This window comes from Rhinopithecus roxellana, chromosome 6 (genome assembly GCF_007565055.1).
Source record: "Rhinopithecus roxellana isolate Shanxi Qingling chromosome 6, ASM756505v1, whole genome shotgun sequence".
Classification (NCBI taxonomy): Eukaryota; Metazoa; Chordata; class Mammalia; order Primates; family Cercopithecidae; genus Rhinopithecus; species Rhinopithecus roxellana.
Window position 1 is genome coordinate 101,867,344 of NC_044554.1, and position 14,434 is coordinate 101,881,777.

Genomic DNA, 14,434 nt, shown 5'->3' on the forward strand with positions numbered 1-14,434 from the left:
TACAAAAACCTATAAAATATATTTTTATCTCAACTTTTTTGAAGTGTGATTATAAGATGTAGGATTTATGGACTTTCTTAATTATGACTTTACATTTTAAAAGACGTATTCATTGCAAAACAAAATTCTGCTGCAGACATGAGTGTGGAGAAGCACCATTGAAAACAGCTATCTTTTTCACCCTGTTCCATCTCAGCTTCTGGCATGGCCGGCAGATGCCCCCGAGGCTGTCACTGTGGTCACTATTGCCCCAGATTTCCATGGAGTCCACCATGGACACATAACGAACCTGAAGAAGTTTACCGCCTACTTCACTTCCGTTCTGTGCTTCACCACCCCTGGGGACGGGCCTCCAAGCACACCTCAGCTTATCTGGACTCATGAAGACAGTGAGTATTCCTTCTGCATGTCTCTTAAGTCAGTCGTCAAAGAGGTGTGCACCGCTGCGACCTCCAGAATCAGGCAAGGGCGGAGGTGGATCACGAGGAAGCCCCAGAGTTTTAGAGTGCTTGCAGTCGGCTCACCTGGGGAGATCAGGCATCAGTACTGATAATGCCTGGCAGAGTATGGCACGTGGACTGTGGAGGGTGACCTTGGCTCAAGGAAGGAGCTCTGGGGACAGGGGGTGGAGAATCAGGTTCCAGCTGTGAGGCCACACCTTTGGTCGTGCTGAACTCGCTCTTCATCTGGACTTCAATTTCTAATTCCCTCACCTCCTTGCATGATTCCTCTGATGCCTCCCAGCCTGTTCTTCCCCGACCCTCGCTCCCAGGGTCCTTCTCCCTACGCCCTTCTAAGCTCCGAGAGTTTGCATTAGCTCCATCTGGTCAGTTCGAACCCATTCCTTCTCTGCTCACAGGCCAGCTGACGCATCTGGAAAACATTAGCTAATGAAGTTACCCCGAGAAAATAATCACAGATGCACGCAGAGATTTATATACAAGGCAACTTGTTACAGTTATTTGTAGTTGGAAAAAACGTGAAAGGCATTCAGATGTTCCAGATGGGGAGGATTGGAAAAAAGTATAGAATGACAATATAAGAAATATTTTGTAGTTGTTGGAAAAACAAAACTCTGAAGATCAAAAATTGTGCGCAAAAATGGTCATGATATAACATTGTGAAATAATAGTATACAAAACTATGAGATCCAAATTTAATTAAAATACACTGTATGAAATATGAACAGATAAAAGACCTTGGAAGAAGTATGTCACACAAATTTAAGACTTGTTATCCCTATGTGGTATGATTATGAGTAGTTTTGGCATATTTCTTTGTATTTTTCTGCATTTTCTAATTTATACCACGAGTCTGTACTCCCTTTATAATGAAAGTTAAAACTGGGATAATTAGGGCCATGCGCGGTGGCTCACGCCTGTAATCCCAGCACTTGGGGAGACTGAGGCGGGTGAAACACAAGGTTAGGAGTTCAAGACCAGCCTGGCCAACATGGTGAAACTCCGTCTCTATGAAAAATACAAAAATTAGCTGGGCGTGGTGGCGGACGCCTGTAATCCCAGCTACTCAGGAGGCTTGAGGTAGGAGAATCACTTGAACCCGGGAGGCAGAGGTTGCAGTGAGCCGAGATCATGCTACTGCACTCCAGCCTGGGTGACAGAGTGAGACTCTGTCTCAACAACAACAACCACAAAAAACACTAGGAAAATTATTTTTTTAAGTCACCCAGGGCTGCTGCTTGTCTCTTCCCCAGAGCTGGATGGGCTCAGCCTTCTGAACTTGGCTCTACAGGAGTTCAGTGGTCTCCAGCTCCACCCCGTGCTGCTCCCATTTTTGGACTCCCAGCCTTACTGCACTCCCAGCGGGTGACATTTGCAGAGGCCAAGGCCACCAGGATGGATTCCTTGCCTTCCCGCTTCACCCACCATTTCCAGGTCCTTACCCTTGCCTCTCTCCCCTTTCCTCTCAAACGATGCAGTCGGGCCTCTCTAAGGGTGCTCCGTCATCCTGTTCCCTTCTTCCCCTTCATGGCGCCATTACTTCTTCCAATCTTTTTACTGTTGGATCCTTTCCCTCCTCCCACAAATATGTTCAGGTCTCCCTCACTCAAAATCGGCAGCTCCCTGATTGTGCTGCCCCTGGAGCTGCCGGGATGGCTTCCCACTCCCTTTCAGTCTAACCATTGCTCTGACCTTGAATGCCTTAAGTTCTCCTTGACCCTTGGCAGCCTAGCTTTCTCCTTGCCAATCTCCTGGAACGATCTCGCCATTGATTCAAGGTCTGTGTCAAATGAGTGACACGGGAGGAACGGAACACAGATTTCTTGACCCTCTGAGACCAACAGCCCCTCCTCACCAATAAAAGATAAAATGAAAAGCAGTGTGCTGCTGTGCATTGATCCCAGAAATTCTTCCCATACTCTGCCTTTGCTCTGCTCTCCGCTTTTGTTTAACTGATTTTTGTTTGTTTGTTTGTTTTGTTTGTTTTTGTTTTTTTGAGACAAAGTCTTGCTCTGTCGCCCAGGCTGGAGTGCAGTGGTTCATTCTTGGCTCACTGCAACCTTCGCCTCCAGGGTTCAAGCAATTCTCCTGCCTTAGCCTCCCAAGTAGCTGGGACTACAGGCACCGGCCACCACGTCTGGCTAACTTTTTTGTATTTTTAGTAGAGATGGGGTTTCACCATGTTAGCCAGGTTGCTCTCGAACTCCTGACGTCAGGTGATCCGCCTGCCTCGGCCTCCCAAAGTGCTGGGATTACAGGCATGAGCCACCACACTCAGCCATGTTTAACTGAGATTTTTATTGAGAGCATCACTGATTCACATGCAATTATATGAAATAATATTGAGAACATGTACATTTAGCCCAGTTTCTGCCAAGCTGACATTTGCAAAACTGTAGTATTGCATCACGTCCAGAATATTGACACTGATGATACAATTCACAGATCTGATTTGGGTTTCTCCAGTTTCATTTTTTCTCTTTTGTGCATATGTGTGGGTTTAGTCCTGTCCAATTTGTCACATGTGTAGGTTTGTGTATCTACCACGATCATGAAGATCTTGAATGTTTCCAAGGCCACAAAAGTCATCTGGGTTCCTTTATAGCCACACCCACCTTCCTGCGGCTCTTCCTTTCTAACCTGTATGCCTTTCATTTCCTTTTCTTGCATGCTTTGCAGTGTCTAGGACTTCTAGTGCTATGCTGAATAAGAGTGGTGAGACCAGACATCCTTGCCTGCTTCTCACCTGAGAGGGAAAACACTCAGTGGTTCACTGTTAAGCATGATTTTTTTTTATCAAATTGAAGTTATTCCTCACTGTTACGAATTGGTTGAGAGTTTTTGACATGAGTAAATCTTTCTTCTGTTCACATGCTCTTACTGCATCATTTGACAAGATCATCTGTTTTTTCTTCTTAGCTTGTTGATACGTTAGATTATATTGACTGATTTGCAAATGTCAAACCAGTTTTGTGTGCTTAAATTCCACTTGGTCACGGTTTATAATTCTTTTCGTATGCTGTTGGATTCACTTTGCTAGTACTTGGTGGAGGACTTTTGCGTGTAAGTTCATGAGAGATACTAATCTGTAGTTGTCTTTGTGTGTGTGTTATCTTTGTCTGGTGTTGGTATCAGAGTTATATGGTCTCCTATGTTTGGAAGTATTCCCACTTCTTCTGTGTCCTGGAAGGGATTGTGTAAAATTGGTGTCAATTTCTCTTTAAGTGTTTGGTAGAATTTTCGAGTGAAACTCTCTGGGACTGAGGACTTCTTTTTAGGAAGATTTTTAATATTATAGGGCTGGGCGCGGTGGCTATGCCCATAATCCCAGCACTTTGGGAGGCCGAGGCAGGCAGATCATGAGGTCAGGAGATCGAGACCATCCTGGCTCACACGGTGAAACCCCATCTCTATTAAAAATACAAAACAATTAGCCAGGTGTGGTGGTGGGCACCTGTAGTCCCAGCTACTTGGGAGGCTGAGGCAGGAGAATGGCATGAACCTGGGAGGCGGAGCTTGCAGTGAGCCAAGATCGTGCCACTGCACTCCAGCCTGGGTGACAGAGTGAGACTCTGTCTCAAAAAAAAAAAAAAAAATTCCATTTATAAATGGTTTTAGGACTATCCAGGTTGTCTGTTTCATCTTGGCTGAGTTTTGGGAGTTGGTGGTTTTCAAGGAGTTGATCCTCTAAGAATTCAGATTTGTGAGTACAAAAGTGTTTGCAGTACCACCTTCTTAACGGCTGCAGGATCTGTAGTGATGTCCTGTTTTTTATTCCTGATATTGATGATTGGCATCTTCTGGCTTTTTCATGTTCTCATTCTTACTGGAGGTTCATCAATTTTATTGCTTGTTTTTTTGTTTTTGTTTTTTGTTGTTGTTTTGCTGCTGTTGTTGTTGTTTTTGTTTTTTGTTTTTTTAGAACCAGCCTCTTGTTCCAGGTCTTCTCTTCTTCATGGTCTTCTTCATTTTCAACTTTATTGATTTCTGCTCTTTATTATTTCCTTCCTCTGCTTGTTTTGAGTGTATTTTGCTCTCCCTTTTCTGCTTTCTTGAGGTAGCCATGTTGGTTATTGGTTAAAGGCCTTTCCTCATTTCCAGTGTGAACGTTTAGTGCTGTACATTTCTGCCTCCATGCTGCTTTAGCTGCATCCCACATGTTTTGACACTCTGTGCTTTCATTTTCATGCAGTTCTCTGTATTTTTATTTCCTTTGAAATACTCTCTGTGACCCATGAATTAGTTGGAAGTGTGCTATTCAGTTTCCATGTGTTTGGAGATTCTATTGTCTTTCTGCTATTGATAATCTAATTTGATTCCATTATGATCAGAGAACATACTTCATATAATTTTGGTTATTTTATATTTGTTGAAGTTTGTTTAATGGCCCAGGATATGGTCGATCTTGGTGAATGTTCAGTGAATGATTTTTTAAAAATGTCTATTTCTGCTTTTCAATTGTAAATTTTATGTCTCATCAGAGAAAACTGGAAATAATCTCAATTTTTTTTTTTTAGAATTTTCTAACTGAATCATTTTTTGATAGGCAGGGAGCCTGTTTATCCTATTTAGCATAATAGCACGTCTTTGTCAATGTCAAATATCACATTAAAAGACTGAAGGTAGGGTTGAAGTCAGCTCTGCGGGGTGCAGCTTTTAAAAGGAAAGTTTGGAGCCTGGAAGGAGAGGAGCTTCAGGGGCCACCTGACCACAGGCATCTGGTGCTGGCCTCCTTCATAAAGAAGAACCAGAATAGCAAGTACGTAGCCACACTTCAGATAGATCCAAGAGAGAAGCTGGAATTCAATAAAGAAGTGACAGGAAGCACCTATGGCATGGAGGGAGGTGAGGCATGGCAGCTCCTCCCAGACTGGGATCGGCTGGGAACCCAGAGAAGTTCCCCACTGTGTGAAAAGGGAAAGCGAGAGACCCCCGTGGTCCACATTCCCACCACAGACTCCTGCAATCCGAGCCACAGGAGAGCCCCTCAAAACTCACAGCCCCAAGACTCACATAGGGAGACTCTCACAGGGAGACTGTGTGATGTCCTGCTCCAGAGAGGGAGCCCACACTGTGCCCCACACGCCCGAGCCCTGACCAGCTACTGTGCAGTGCTGCTCGGACAGCCCAGCCCCACCAGACCGTTCTGCCCTGGGTCCCGACAGACCATTCCGCTCTGGGTCCCGACAGCCTCTGCATCTCCATATCCTGCAGGCCCACTGACACCCCCTGCCCACAGCCACCACCACTGCTGGCTGCTGCCACCAGAGGCAAAGCACAAGCCGTTGGCAGTGATCCCCAGTGGTGGGGCTCGTGGGCATTTTCACTCACCTTGAGGACTGACTTTGCTTCCAGGCACCCTGAGGTCAGACTCTCCCACCCACAGCGGCCACCTGGGTCTGAAGCACACCTCCGCAGGAGCAGGGCCACAGTGCAGTCACTGCCACCCCTAGCAAGTGTTCTGCCAGGAGCCTGGGGGTCACCACAGCCCTGCTGACCACAGGCAGCAACTGCAGACACCACCAGGGGTCCTGAGGACAGGCCCACTCAGCTTGCTCTACCTCCCCGAGTATGAGCAACACCATCCACGGCCCTGGGTTCACCCTGCGCTGTCCACCACTATCAGCACCTAAGCACTCCTCCTGGGGACCTGAGGACGGGCCCACCCAACCTGCTGTGCCGTCACAGGTGGCACCCACTCCTACACACCACCCCTGGGCCTGGGGACTGGCCTGCTCAGCCTGTCACAGCCACCGGCAATACCAGCGCAGACTGCTAAGGAACCAGGGGGTTACCCCACCACTGCTACTGTCAACGCCAACAGCATGCCTGCTGTCCAGGGTCCTGAGAACCCACCCACCTGCTTGGCCCCCTGCAGCAATTGCCAGCACCTGAGCAATCCATCTAGAACACCAAGAATGAGTCTGTCTGGACCATCCTGGGAGCTAAGGACAGGCACACTCAGCCCACTGCTGCCACCACTGGGGCCCAAGGATTGGCCCACCTGGTGTCCCTGTCCCCAGCAAAATTTCACCAGAGCCTCTACTAACAACCACACCCTAAGCCGCTGAGGAAATCACAGATACCACTGATGGTGTTTACAGCCAAATAAATTATATGGAGACTACACTACTGCTTCATCCAGAATCAAAGCCAAAGTGCCCTACCCAATCAACACCATAGATACATCTTCAGGAAAAAGCCCTCCTTTATGAAAGCAAATCCAAAAAATTAGAAGAAGCAACTGTTACACCAGATGTGCAGATATCAACACAAGGACACAAGAAATGTGAAAATGCAAGGAAGTGTAACACTTCCAAAGGAACACAGTAATTCTCCAGCAACAGATTCCAATGAAAAAGAAATTATGAATTACGAAAAGAAATTCAAAATAATGATATTAAGGAATGTCAGATAAAAGAGACACAGATAAATAATACAAAATGATCCAAAAAACAATTCAATACATGAATGAGAAATTTACCAAAGAGATAAATATTATAAAAAAAGAACCAAACAGATATCCAGGAACTAATTACTTCATTGACTGAAATTTAAAAATACAATAGTAAGCTTCAGCAGTAGACTAGATGAGACAGCAGAAGGAATTCCAGAATTTAAAGATGAACAAAGACTATGTGATATATGAGTCACTATAAAGCAATGAGTATTTGAATTTTTGATGTCCCAGAAGGTGAAAAGAAAACCAAAGGGATAGAAACCTGATTTAACAAAATCATGGCTGAAAACTTCCCAAGTCTAGCAAGAGATTTAGACATGCAGATACAGGAGGCTCAGAGATCCACAAATAAATAGATATAATTCAGAAAGGTCTTCTCCGTGGCACATTAGAGTCAAATTATCAAAAGTTAAAGACAGAATTCCAAAAACACCAAAAGAAAAGCATCTAGTCACTTATAAGAGAACCCCCATCAGACTAACAGTGGATTTATCAGCAGAAACCTTACTTGCCAAGAGAAAATGGAATGATATATTCAAAGTACTGGGGAAAAAAATAACTTGTCAGCCAAGAGTACTATACACATAAAAGTTATCCTTCATTGGCTGGGCGCGGTGGCTCAAGCCTGTAATCCCAGCACTTTGGGAGGCCGAGGTGGGCGGATCACGAGGTCAGGAGATCGAGACCATCGTGACTAACACAGTGAAACCCCATCTCTACTAAAAATACAAAAATATTAGCCGGGCGTAGTGGCAGGCGCCTGTAGTCCCAGCTACTCGGGAGGCTGAGGCAGGAGAATGGCGTGAACCCGGGAGGCGGAGCTTGCAGTGAGCCGAGACAGCGCCACTGCACTCCAGCCTGGGGGCAGAGCGAGACTCTGTCTCAAAAAAAAAAAAAAAAAAAAAAAAAAAAAAAAAAAAAGTTATCCTTCATAAATGAAAGAGAAATAAAGTATTTACTAGGTAAGTAAAAGCTGAGGGAATTCATCTCCACTGGACTGGCCCTCCAAGAAATGCTTAATGAATTCCCCCAGCTGAAGTGAAAGAACAATATCTACCAACATGAAAATGTACAAAAGTATAAAACCCATTGGTAGAGCAAACACACAAATAAGGAAGGGAAAGGACCCAAATGTTACCACTACGGAAAATCACCAAACCTCAAAAATAAACAATAAGAGAGAAAGAAGGGAACAAAGGATATATTAAACCAACCAGAAATCAATTAATGACTAGAATAAGCCCTGACATATCAATAATAACCTTGAATTTAAATGGATTAAAGTATCTAAAAAGATAGACTGGCCGAATGGATAAAAACAGAAACAAACCATGACCCAACTATATGCTGTGTACAAGAAACTGAACTCACTCGTAAACACACATGTAGACTGAAAGTAAAGAGATGAAAAAAGATATTTTGTGCAAACAGAAACCAAAAGTGAACAGAACAGGAGTAGCTACAGTTACATAAAATACTTTAAGTAAAAAACAGTAAAAAGAGACAAAGAAGGTTATTGTGTAGTGATAAAGTTATCAATTCAGCAAGAGGATATAACAATTCTAAACATATATAGACCTAACACTGGAGCACTCAGATATATAAAGCAAATATTATTAGATCTACAGGGAGAGACAACAATACAGTAATAGTTGGGGACTTTAGCATCCCCCTCTCAGCATTAGACAGGTCATCTTGACAGAAAAATAACAAAGAAACATTGGATTTAAACTGCACTTTAGACTAAATGGGCCTAACAGACATTTACAGAACATTTCATCTAATAGCTACAGAACGCAATTCTTTTCATCAGTACATGGAACATTCTCCAAGATAGACCATATGTTAGGACATAAAACAAATGTCAACAACTTTTAAAAGACTGAAATTATATCAATGTCTTCTTAGACCACAATGGAATAAACCTGGAAATCAATAATGAGGAACTTTGCAATCTGTACAAATACATGGAAATTAAATAACATGCTCCTGAATGACCTTTGGGTCAAGGAAGAAATTAAGGAGGAAATTTAAAAATTTCTTGAAACCAATGAAAATCGAAGTACAACATACAAAAACCCAGGGGATATAGCAGAAGTGGTGCTAAGAGCCTACAATAAATGCCTCCATCAGAAAAAAGTAGAAAGATTTCAAACAGTCTAGGGATACACCTCAAGGAACTAGAAAATCAAGGACAAAGCAAACCCAAAATTAGTAGAAGGAAAGAAATAATAAAGATCAGAGCAGAACTAAATGAAACAAAGACTTAAAAACAATACAAATGATTAAACAAAACTGGGTTTTAGGGAAGATAAACAAAATCAATAAACTGCTAGCTGGACTTAAGAAGAATAAAAGACAGATTACCTAAGTAAACAAAATCAGAAATGCAAAAGGAGACATTATAACTGATACCACAGAAATACAAAATATCATTTGAGACTCTTACAACTATACACTAACAAACTGGAAAACCTAGGAGAAATGGATAAATTCCTGAACACATACAACCTACCAAGATTGAATCAGAAAGAAACATAAAATCTGAACAGACTAATAATGGGTAATGAGATTGAATCAGTAATGTCTCCCAACAAAGAAAAACTCAGGGCCAAATGGTTTCACTGACAAATTCTGCCAAACTTTCAAGGAAGAACTAATACCAATTCTCCTCAAACTATTCCAAAAAATTAAAGAAGAGGAAATTCTTTCTAACTCATTTTATGAGGCCAGTGTTACCCAGATATCAAAACCAGACAAGGACATAACAACAAAAAATCTACAGCCCATTATCCCTGATAAACATAGATGCAAAAGTCCTCGGCCGGACGCGGTGGCTCAAGCCTGTAATCCCAGCACTTTGGGAGGCCGAGACAGGCGGATCATGAGGTCAGGAGATCGAGACCATCCTGGCTAACATGGTGAAACCCCGTCTCTACTAAAAAAATACAAAAACTAGCCGGGCGAGGTGGCGGGCACCTGTAGTCCCAGCTACTCGGGAGGCTGAGGCAGGAGAATGGCATAAACCCGGGAGGTGGAGCTTGCAGTGAGCCGAGATCCGGCCACCGCCCTCCAGCCTGGGCGACAGAGCGAGACTCCGTCTCAAAGAAAAAAAAAAAAAGAGTCCTCAACAAAAATACTAGCAAACTGAATCTAACAGCGCATCAGAAAGATAATACACCATGCTCATTTGAGATTTATCCCAGGGATGCAAGGATGGTTCAACATACACATATCCATATATGTGAGTGATACATCACTCCAACAGAATAAAGGACAAAAACCATGTGATCATCTCAACAGATGCATAAAAAGCATTTAATAAAATTCATCCCTTTGTAATAAAAACTCTCAACAAACTAGGCATAGAAGGAACATACCTCAATATGATAAAGTCTATATATGAAAAACCCACAGCTAACATCACACTTAATGGGGAAAAGCTGAAATCCTTTCCTCTGAAAACTGGAACAAGACAAAGATGCCCACTTTCATCACACCTATTTGTAGTACTGGAAGTCCTAGCCACAGCAGTCAGGCAAAAGAAAGGAATAAAAGGCATCTAAATTGGAAAAGAGGAAGTCAGATTGTTCTCTTTGCAGATGACATGATCTTGTATCTAGACCAACCTAGACTCCACCAAAAAACTCCTATATCTGATAAATAAATTCGGTAAGGTTGCAGGATACAAAAGCAACATACAAAAATCAGTAGCATTTCTATACACCAGTAATGAACTAGCTGAGAAAGAAATCAAGAAGTTGATTCCATTTACAATAGCTATAAAAGAAAAACATATCTAGGAATTAATTTAACCAAGGAGGTGAAAGATCTCTACAAAGAAAAATACAAAACATTGATGAAAGAAACTGAAGAAGACACAAATAAATGGAAAGACATCCCATGCTCATGAATCAGAAGAATTAACAGTATTAAAGTAACCACACTCCCCAAATGAATCTAATGACTCAGTGCAATCTCTATCAAAATACCAGTATCATTTTTTACAGAAATAGCAAAAAATAAAAAAAACTAAAATTCTTGTGGAACCCGAAAAGAGCCCAAATAGCCAAAGCAATCCATAGCAAAAATAACAAAACTGGAGGCATCACACTACCTGTCTTTGAAATATATGACAAGTCTGTAATAACCAAAACAGCATAGTATTGGCATTAACAACAGACACATAGACCAACAGAACAGAATAGACCCAGAAATATATCCACATATTTACAACCAACTGATTTTTGATGAAGATGCCAGGATACCCTCTTCAATAATTGGTGCTAGGAAAATTTTGGATATCCATATGCAGAAGATTGAAACTAGACTCTTAACTCTCACCATTTAAAAAAATTAAGATGGATTAAGACTTAAATGTAACACTTGAAACTATAAAACTACTAAAATAAAACACAGGGAAACACTTCAGGACATTAGTGTAGGCAAAGATTTTATGGCTAAGATCTCAAAAGCACAGGCAACAAAACCAAAAATAGACAAATGGGACTATATCGAACTAAAAAACTTCTGTACAGCAAAGGAAACAGTCAACAGAGTGAAGAGACAGCCTGTTGAATGGGAGAAAATATTTGCAAACTATTCATCTGGTAAGGGATTAATATCTAAAATATACAAAGAACTCAGCTCAACAGTTAAAAAAAATCCCATTTAAAAAGTGGGCAAGGGACATGAATAAACATTTATCAAAAGCAGACATACAAATGGTCAGCGTGTCTACGAAAAAATGCCCAGTATCACTAATCATCAAGGAAATGCTAATCAAAGCCACAATGAGATATCACTTTATCCCAGTCAGAATCGCTAGAATTAAAAAGACCCAAAAAAATGCTGGCAATCACGTGGAGAACAGGGAACTCTGATACATTGTTGGTGATGATGTAAATTAGTACAGCCACAATGGAAAACAGTATAATTTTTCAAAAAACTAAAAATAGAACTACCCTATGAGCCAGCAATCCCATTATTGGATATTTATCCATAGGAAAGGAGTCAGTGCATCAAAGGATACCCATACCCCAATCTTACTGCAGCACCATTCACAGTAGCCAAGATATGGAATCAGCCCAAGCATCCATCAGTGGACCAGTGGATAAAATGTGGTGTATATACACAGTGGAATACTATTCAGCCACAAGAAAGAATGAAATCCTGTCATTTGCAGCAACATGGAGGGAAGTGGAGGGTATTACATCAGTGCCCTCAGAAAAACAAATATCACCAATTCTCACTCAAAAGTAGTAGCTTAAAAGGCCAATCTCATGGAGATAAGAGAGTAGAATGAAAGATACTAGAGGCTGGGAGGGGTGTGTCGGTGGAGCAGGGTGGTGGGGAAGAAACAGAGATTAGTGGATGGGTATAAACATTCAGTTAGATAGAAGAAGTGAGTTCCAATGCTGAATATCTCAGTAGGGTGACTACAGCTATGTGTACAATTATTATGTATCAATAAAAAAGAAAATAAAGAAAGCTTTGAACTCTTGGGTGCTGGAGAAACGGCCTCCGTTTCGCTCTGGCTGATGGTGCTGTTATTAGTTCCACACCCAGCAGGCCTTCTTTCCCAAAGCTCCAAGGAAATGAGAAGTTGTTGGGGGAGGGTGGCAGTAAAGAGGAAATAGAATCTAAATTTTAAGCTGAGACATCACCAGCTGGTTCCAGCAGAGCTAGAGGACAGCATCTTTGGGCAGGAATCCAGGAAGCAGAAACACTGAGAATATAAAAGGAGCAAAAAGCTTTCTTTCCTTCTCCATCGATTGAAAAAAAAGAACAAGTCAGTTCAAAAATCCGTCAGAATGTCTTTCTGGAGGCTCACAATTGTGGGAGGATGAGATGGTCTTGACAGCCATTCTATTTTACCGTCTTCCACACTGGAAAAGTGAAATTTGTCAGAGCGTTTGAGCTTATCTGTGAAAAGTCTTTTCAAAGTTTCACCCAGATGACTGTTTTTTTGGTTTTGTTTTGTTTTTGTTTTTGTTTTTGAGGCTGTTACCATTTTTAAAAAATTACAACTTGTGTTAGAAGGCTTTGTCCAAGTACCAACTGAGTTCTCGGTATGGAATTCACCCTAAAAATCTAATGTTTGTGCAAGTGTGGCTGGCAGTAGCCAGACAGGGACTTTGCAGGGGTGAGGCTTCTCTGTAGGAATCCTGGATACTCTTTCAGGACAACTGACACCCTTGACTTCATGCTGTCCTATTTTAAGCTGAAAGACTTGCATTTTTTATTACTAAGAAGACCTGTGTGTGGCGCCATCCAGTAGGTTCACTAAGGAAGTTGTATGGTGCAGAGCTTTCAGCAGGAATCAGTGTTCCCTGCCTGGCATGGAGGGATACATGCAGAAACGGACAGAGTGCTCATCTCTTCTCCATTCTTCTTTTCCTCCCTTGTCCCCAGTTCTGCCTTCGAACTGCCCTTTCCTCCTGCCCTTTTCTCCTCCCTGGCTTTGTTGCTTATGTTTCTCCTGAATGGGCATCTGGAGGGGTAAGCATAGGGGCATTGTCCGAGAGGAGGTGGGGCTCTGAACGGCAGGTGGGGAAGCAGAGCCAACCTGGGCAGCTGTTTGTGTTTGCTGCCGAGAGCAGTGGACAGAGGGGCACTTTCGTGTCTGGCTTAGGGAATGGGAGTGCACCATCTCTCTTCCCCTCATCCCTTCCCTCCATTTGATCGTAAGACGCCAGCACCCGCAAAAGCATTTCCTTTCCACCTGCTACTCATGCCCTGCACAGCAGCTATGGCTATAGAGGGACCATGGCAGGCTAGGGGCACATGGCAGGGCTTGGGAGTAATGGCATCTGGGAGAACATCACTGTCACGACATCCACCTATCTCCTCCAGATGGGCAGGCATCCTCTCCTCCCTCCCCATCACCACGCAGTGTGGGCTGGCCCTGATGGGACCGACGGGACCTGCTATGGGAGCAGTAAAAGGCTCTAAACCTAGGTGAGCTGGCGCGAGAGATGTGGGTCAGAACCGCCGATGCACCTGCTGTCCGGCCAGCAGTGACTTGCTCTGGGCCCTGCTGTCCCTGAGTCGCAGGCAGGGGTCCATCTGCACGTGGGGCAGAGTTCTGTGCCTGTGGCCGCACGTCCTCAAGCAGTTTGCTTTGCTGAGCTGCACGTGCATCTTGGATTTTTAACTCATGTTTTAGACGCTCGGGTCTTTTCTGTGGGGTGGCATCCTCTGATCCTAGGAATGACTTTATGTTCTAATGAGAAGTTCATCATCATGACAGCGGCTGATGACCATGGAGCATTTTCATGGTGCCCTGGACATCCTCGTGTTTTTGTGTTTTATTACATTTTCTTCTCACAATGGTCTCGCCGAGTTATTTTTATTTTCCCCGTTTCACAGATGAACAGACTAAGGTGTTGAGAGTGTAATTGCATAGCCAGCAAAGCAGCTCAGCCAGGTCTGACACCCAGCTTGGCCTCCAGCCTTCAAGCGTAACTCTGTGGCTCTGCCTGCCCGTGTTAGCAAGGGGGCCGCAGGGCAC

The 14,434-nt window shown here is 43.1% G+C and overlaps 1 protein-coding gene across 2 annotated transcripts in view; it reads left to right on the top strand.

Moving 5' to 3' along the window:
- SDK1 (sidekick cell adhesion molecule 1) overlaps positions 1 to 14,434 on the top strand; it is a 982,307-nt gene that overhangs the window by 762,961 nt on the left and 204,912 nt on the right. For both annotated transcript variants that reach the window (XM_030933228.1, XM_030933229.1), the window contains one exon: positions 197 to 389. In XM_030933228.1, coding sequence (XP_030789088.1) covers positions 197 to 389 — 193 coding nt within the window. The remainder of the gene's footprint in view (positions 1 to 196; positions 390 to 14,434) is intronic.